General features: G+C 55.4%; 1 protein-coding gene across 8 annotated transcripts in view; it reads left to right on the forward strand.

Annotated features, from left to right (window-relative positions):
- CSF2RA (colony stimulating factor 2 receptor subunit alpha) overlaps positions 1-2,265 on the forward strand; it is a 67,131-nt gene extending 64,866 nt beyond the window's left edge. For all 8 annotated transcript variants that reach the window (XM_059884030.1, XM_059884028.1, XM_059884029.1 and 5 more), the window contains one exon: positions 379-2,265. In XM_059884030.1, the coding sequence (XP_059740013.1) occupies positions 379-552 (174 nt within the window). In that variant the 3' untranslated portion in view covers positions 553-2,265. The remainder of the gene's footprint in view (positions 1-378) is intronic.
- The last annotated feature ends 4,666 nt before the right edge of the window (positions 2,266-6,931 follow it).

The raw sequence follows: 6,931 nt of genomic DNA on the forward strand, positions 1-6,931 counted from the left end.
CCATCCATCATCCATCCATCCATTCACCCATCCATCCATCATCCATCCATCCATCCATCATCCACCGATCTATCCATCCATCCATTATCCATCATCATCCGTGCATCCATCATCCATCCATTATCCATCATCATCCGTCCATCCATCCATCATCTGTCTATCCATCATCCGTCCATCCATCATCCATCCATCCATCCATCCATCATCTGTCCATCCATCATCCATCCATCTATCCATCCATCCATCCACCCACCATCCATCATCCATCCGTGGATACATGAGCCCTTTCCACCTTCTGGCCGTCATGAGTACCACTGATTGGGAGGACCAGGGACTCCAGAGCGTGGCCTCACCTGTGTGCTGTGTCCTTTCTTCTAGGAGACAGCCTCCTGTGGAGGCCATCCGCCATCAGCCTCCCAGGACCCTGAGGACATCTTCACCGTGGAGGAAACCCTGTCACTGGCGAGTGCACCAGCAAAGATGGGAGGTCCAGCCCCAGCCCCCAACCCTTACGAAAACATCCCTTCTGCGGGTCCTCTGCTCAACCACTAAGAGGACTCTGGTTCGACTTGCCCACCGCCTGCCACCCGATCCCACTGCCTCAGCCTCTGCTATACCGTCCCCCGCTTCCCCGCCCACTGGCCACCGCTGCACACACCTTTCCCAGTTGCAGGAGGGACCAGCCGCCAGCCTGTCGCCCAGATGTGCCCTGTAGGTGGGTGAGGATATTGGCAGAGTCCGGCTCACACTCTGGTCCAGGCTGTCCCTGTGAAGATGGGCACCAAACTTGCCCGTAACAGCACAGACTTGGAGACGAAGAAATAACGGGGTGTCCGGTCTCCATGGGTTCAGGAAGATCCCCTGGAGGAGGGCACGGCAACCCACTCCAGGATTCTTGCCTGGAGAATCCCATGGATGGATGGACTATAAAGAAAGCTGAGCACCGAAGAATTGATGCTTTTGAACCATGGTGCTGGAGAAGACTCTTGAGAGTCCCTTGGACTGCAAGGAGATCCAACCAGTCCATCGTAAAGAAGATCAGTCCCGGGTGTTCATTGGAAGGACCGATGTTGAAGGTGAAACTCTAATACTTTGGTTACCTAATGTGAAGAGTTGACTCATTGGAAAAGACCCTGATGCTGGGAAAGATTGAGGGCAGGAGGAAAAGGGGACGACAGAGGATGAGACGGCTGGATGGCATCACTGACTCGATGGACATGAGTTTGAGTAAATTCCGGGGGTTGGGGATGGACAGGGAAGCCTGGTGTGCTGCGCTCCATGGGGTCACAAAGAGTCAGACACGACTGAGCGACTGAACCAACTGAACTGAAGGGTGCCAGCGAAGCAGATAACCTCGGAAAGGATGGAGGCTTTAGGAGAAAGTGAGCAAGTTTCTCCCAGTGAATGACCGGCCTCTGTCCGTTTTGGGGGCGCAGGGAGCACACGCAGAATGAGCACGGAAGACGCCCGGTGGAGCGCGAGTCTCTTCCGCGGCGTCTCTGGACAACCACACGTGAAGCATCTCGCTGGGTTCCAGCCACGTCCAGGAGGGACCCGTCTCCCGGGCACAGCTCTCTCACGCTCGGGCTGCCGGCTAGCGATGCTAGAAGCAGAGACACCCAGCTCCGACGGCGGGAGCTCCTGGCTTCCGTTTCCCGGGAACACCATGCGCCGGTCCCAAGTCCACGCTACAGAGAAACAGGTGTTTCTCAAGAGACGGCGGCCGCTGCTAAGATTTCATTGCGAAACTTCCGCGTTTGGCGCGGTGCGCAGGAAGAGCGTCTTGGGAAATGCTTGCGGTGTTTCGAGAAAATAGAGAAAGATGAGGTCGTGGAATCAGAGAAGGTGCCCGCTATCGCTGTGGCCACAGAGCCTGCGGCCCCGAGATACGCCGTGCGGTCACTCCAGCGCGTCTCTGGGGTGCGGTGCTGCCTGTGATCAGCGGGCGGGAGTGACCGGAGGTGCCCCAGCTCCGGCCCGGACTCGGAAAGACCGGCTTCTCTTCCGGCTTCAGCTCCGGCTGAAGATGGGCTTGCACCCTGGAACACGCTGATTGACAGGGATGAGTTTATGAGTAAGTTAAACGTCAGAACCCAGGGACTTTCTTGGCTGTCCGATGGTGAAGACTTCGCCTTCCAGTGTGGGGGGGTGTGGGTTTGATTTCTGGTGGGGAACCTAAGATCCCGCATGCTTCGACGCCAATAAACCAGAACATAAAACAGAGCGATATTGTAACAAACTGAATACAGGCTTTAAAAATTGTTATTGTTGAGTCTCTCAGTTGTGTCCAATTCTTTGCGACCCTATGGACTGCAGCATGCCAGACTTCCCTGTTCCTCACTCTCTCCTGGAGCTTGCTCAAACTCACATTTATTGTCAGTGATGCCATCCAACCATCTCATCCTCTGTCGTCCACTTCTCCTCCTGCCTTCAATCTTTCCCAGCATCAGGGTCTTTTCTAAAGAGTCAGTTCTTTGCATCAGGTGGCCAAAGGATTGGAGCTTCAGCTTCAACATCAGTCCTCCAGTGCAGCAGCAATAGGGTTTGCTGTAATGGGATTCATTGGCTTGGCTTTTTTTTCCTGTGAAACTGATCCATATCCCTATGAATACCATCATTGTTGGTGGCCGAGTACCTTTTTAGAAAAGTTATCTTAAAAAAAAGAAAAGAAAAGAAGAGGTATCTTTGATCTTGCAGACTGGTGAACAAGTGAGGATTTGAGAAGCTCGGGGAGCAAAAACTGGTTGATGTGTTTTCTGTTTGTCTTTGTTTTATTTTATTTTATTTGGTCTTCCAAGATGTTTTCTATTTGTAAATGAAAATAATTTCACAGTAGGGTTGGGGGAAAAATGCAGCAAAAATCTACCTCCTCAGACAGGGAGCTGGGGAATCATAAGTGCCTCGTGCCCAGAAGCCAGGCTTGGAGCCACTCTGGGGGTGGGGATGGGGGGGATAGGTATGCAAGTTCCCGGAGGTCACAGAGGGCAAACCTGGGGGACCTTAGAGCAAGGAGCGCCCCCTGCCACCCCCCCACCAACACACATGAGGAAGATGGCTTGGCCACTGTGGCGGGAAGTGTTATTTGCTGGATAATCAGGGAAGCCCCTTGTCTCGGGGGAACCCCACGGGCGACGGTTGGGGAGATACAAAATGAGAGTATCTCCTGCCATCTCGGTAAACAAGAAACGTCTCAGCCAGCAGCGAGTTCTGGGCTCCAGATGTGAAGGCGGGCTCCTGAAACTTTGGTCCGCCGCTCCCAGTGGTGATGGCCCTGGGGGCTGTGGGGCAGGGAATGCAAGAATCAGACATCTGTCACTCCTGAAGGCGAACAAGGGAACAGCCTTGGCCCCAGAGAGCTGAGATGCATGTGAAAGGAATGACCTCCGTGAGCCCAGAGGCCCGCACCTTCCCGAACGCAGAACCATCAGTTCGTCAAAGACATCTCATCTTGCATGTCTATGCTGCCTGCCCCCCAAACTTGGGTATCGCTTGGCTCCCCTCCCGCCTCCTCGGAGCAGTTTTCTCAGAGCTAAGTTTTCTAAGAGCGAAGTCTCAGAGCTAAGACTAAGATGCTGTCTTCCGGAGCTCCGAGTCCTAAACATGCCCAAATAGAAAGTACTGGCTACTTGCAGGTCGCGGCTGTATTATTATTATTATTATTTTTTCAGTTGACAGAGAGCAGGCTGGCCTGACTCCCAAGGGCAAGGCCAGGGAGTGTCCTCTGGTCTGCGTTCTGGGCACGTCGTCCCCACCTGAGGCTGAGTGGAAGGGGGTTTTAGGGGCTGTGCTTCTGGGAATACAGAGGGAGACCCCTCCCCACCTCCCGCCTTGGAAACTGACCCACCAGTCCAGCATCTGCATGGACGCTCAGAACCGCCCGTCTGGCTGGGATCCCAGAGAGACAGCGAGCTGTCGTCCAGCCCCCGATGGACATGTGGCCTTGGGATGATGTCCGTCAGCCGTGGGGTCACGGGCTTCCCAGGATCCGCCCATTAGAGGAAACACTCGAGCGAAACCTCGGGCCCTGACCGGGGCACCCTGGTGACCGTGCGCGTGCGTTATTTTTGTACGACAAGAGATCCTGAGAAAGGACACGGAACTGACGGGCCACCACCCACTGGAAGAGTTCAAGAAAGGTCTCCTTCAGCCTTTCGGTATCTCGCGGGCACCCTTCTGGGCTGCACAATGGGAAGGACCCCGATTCAGAGCGATTGGCCGGAGGTAACCTGCAAACGCGCGCTCTCGGTGGCTGCCCTCCCCGACGCGACGGACGCGAGTCTGAGAAAGCGCCGGGAGTCAGTGATGGACAGGGAGGCCCGGCGTGCTGCGCGGTCCACGGGCCGCAGAGAGTCGGACACGCCCGCGCGGCCGAACCACAAAGCTCATCTGCATGAAAGCCGGGAGCGTGAGCCACGGCGCAGAGCAGTCGTCCTGGGTTCCCTTACCCCCGTGTTCCCTGCCCGGGGGACCCCCACCCTGGACCAGTGAAACCTCTTGCTTTCTCAGCACGCGTGTCTCCTCGGATGGTTCGTTCCTGAGCGTCGGAGGAGAGCCCGTTCTCGGCCCCGGGCAAGGCGTCCCCCCGCTCCCCACACCTGCTTCCTGTACCGTGGCTGCTCCGCCGTGCTGGCTGCACCCTCGGGAGGCAGGGGGTGAGGGGGAGGCAGGGGCACAGCTGCCCAGCGCCGGGGCTTGAGAAGCCGCGATTCTGGCCTCCCTCCCGGCCCAGCTGCTTGGAGCCCCGGGCTCGCCCAGTCGCACTCGCGGTTCCCCGTTTCTGTTCCCTGCGGACCCCGCCCCACCTCGAGGGCCGGATCCCGGCCGCACGGTGAACAAGCGCGTCCTTCTCTGGCACTCCTGGTTCTGTGCCGGCTGTTTTGAAGGTGAGGATGGAGCCAGGGTCCCCGGAGTTGGGGACCAACAGGTCTGCGATGCCGGGGAGGCTCAGGGCTCAGCGCACACGTGCCCACAGGCCTCTGTGCCGCAGACCCAGATGCTGAACCTCAGCACCCCCCACTTTGTGGGGACCTGGCGGGGCTGTGAGCAGATCTGGGTGTACAGTTCCTGAAACAGGCCTGGCACTGGCAGCTCCCAGCTCAGCACGTCCAGGCTTCGCTGGTGGCTCAGACGGTAAAGAATCTGCCTGCCATGCGGGAGACCCGGGGTCGATCCCTGGGTGGGGAAGATCCCCTGGAGCCGGGCATGGCAACCCACTCCAGTGTTCTTGCCTGGAGAATCCCCATGGACAGAGGAGCCTGGTGGGCTACAGTCCACGGGAAAACAAAGAGTCGGACACGACTGAGTGACTGAACAAGAATGCCAACACGGGGACTGTGCCCCCATCACATTGTCCAAATAAAACATGTCTTATTTAAAAAAAGAAGAAGAAAAGAAAAAGGGAAAGAAAGAAAACAAATGAAAAAAATAAAGAAAAGACAGAATATAAAGATGGAAGGACAGAAAGGAAGAAAAAAGAAAGGGGAAAAAGAAAAAAGAAAGAAAGGGTGGAAAATAAAGAGAAATAGAAAAGAAAGATGGAAAGCCAGAAAGGAAGAAAGAAACGAATGTGGGAAAAAGAAAGGGGAAAAAACAGATTAAAAGAAATAAGACAGAAAAGAAAGAGAAATAAGACAGAAAAGAAAGAGAAATAAGACAGAAAAGAAAGAGAAATAAGACAGAAAAGAAAGAGAAATAAGACAGAAAAGAAAGAGAAATAAGACAGAAAAGAAAGAGAAATAAGACAGAAAAGAAAGTTGGAAAGACAGGAAATGAGAGACAGAAATAAAGGAAGAAAGAAAAGAAAGGGGGAAAGAAAAAAGAGAGGGAAAAAGAAATAAAGATAGATAAGACAGAAGAGAAAGAACGGAAAGCCAGAAAGGAAGAAAGAAACGAATGTGGAAAAAAGAAAGAGAAATAAGAAAAGATGGAAAGACAGAAAAGAAGCAAGAAAGAAAAGCAAAATAAAAAGAAAGCAAAGAGAAGGAAAGGAAAGAGGAAAAAAGGGGAAGGAAAAGAGGGTGAAGGTCGAAGCCGGGCAGTCCCCGCGAGGCCCTTCCCTTGGCCCCCTCAGTGGAGCTGACGCTGCAACTCGGGAACGTCCGCATCTGCACGTCCAGCGCTCACCCCTGCTCCATGGCGGCCGCACCTCCTTGTCAGAGCCCTGGACAGTGGGAGGGCCAGCTGGCGTGTGTCATAACCGCGGGGCCAGCACAGAGGTCAGCGTGGCCTCCTTATCTCCGTGGGCCCCTGCTGCCCCTGCTTCTGCAGAAACCACCGGGTTCCTCCCCCTGCCCCAGCTCTGTGTCGGGGCGCAGAGCAGACACGCTGCCCGGAAAGGGGTCCACTCGGGGCTCAGCGCCGTGCGGGCCATGTCTGCTCTGGACTGACTGCGATCCCCTCACTTGGGTCATCTGTCCCCCTCCTCCGTCTCCCTGGAAGCCCCCCTCGCAGCTCCCCTTCATCCTACTTCCATCCTAGACCACGTGGGACCTGAGACAAGAGGCGTGCACCCCAGGTGGTCATTGTCCATCAGGCATTCTGGAATCGCCCTGTGCTTAGCAAGACGGTCATCATCCCTGAGGGGGACGAAGGGACCAAGGATCTGACCTTTTCCCTTGGGGTGGGGGACAGTGGCTTTTGGATACTCGGGAACCAAGACTCCTGCTCTGTGGCAGGCAGGCGGCCGTCACAGAGGACTCCACGCTGGACAGCTGCAATCCACAGGAAACCATCCTCTCCCGCAGTCCTGGGGATCACATGTCTGAGGTCCTCGGGTCCCAGGACGGTTCAAGGGGTCCCAGGACTGAGATCCCTCCAAAAAGTCTCCTGGGGAGGGTCCTCCCTGCCTCTTCCAGCTCCTGGGGGCTCCAAGCATCTGTCCCTGGGCGGGGGGCCGCCCCGCTCCCATCTCTGCCTCTATCTACAAGCGGCC

Source organism: Bos taurus, chromosome Y (genome assembly GCF_002263795.3).
Source record: "Bos taurus isolate L1 Dominette 01449 registration number 42190680 breed Hereford chromosome Y, ARS-UCD2.0, whole genome shotgun sequence".
Taxonomy (NCBI): domain Eukaryota; kingdom Metazoa; phylum Chordata; class Mammalia; order Artiodactyla; family Bovidae; genus Bos; species Bos taurus.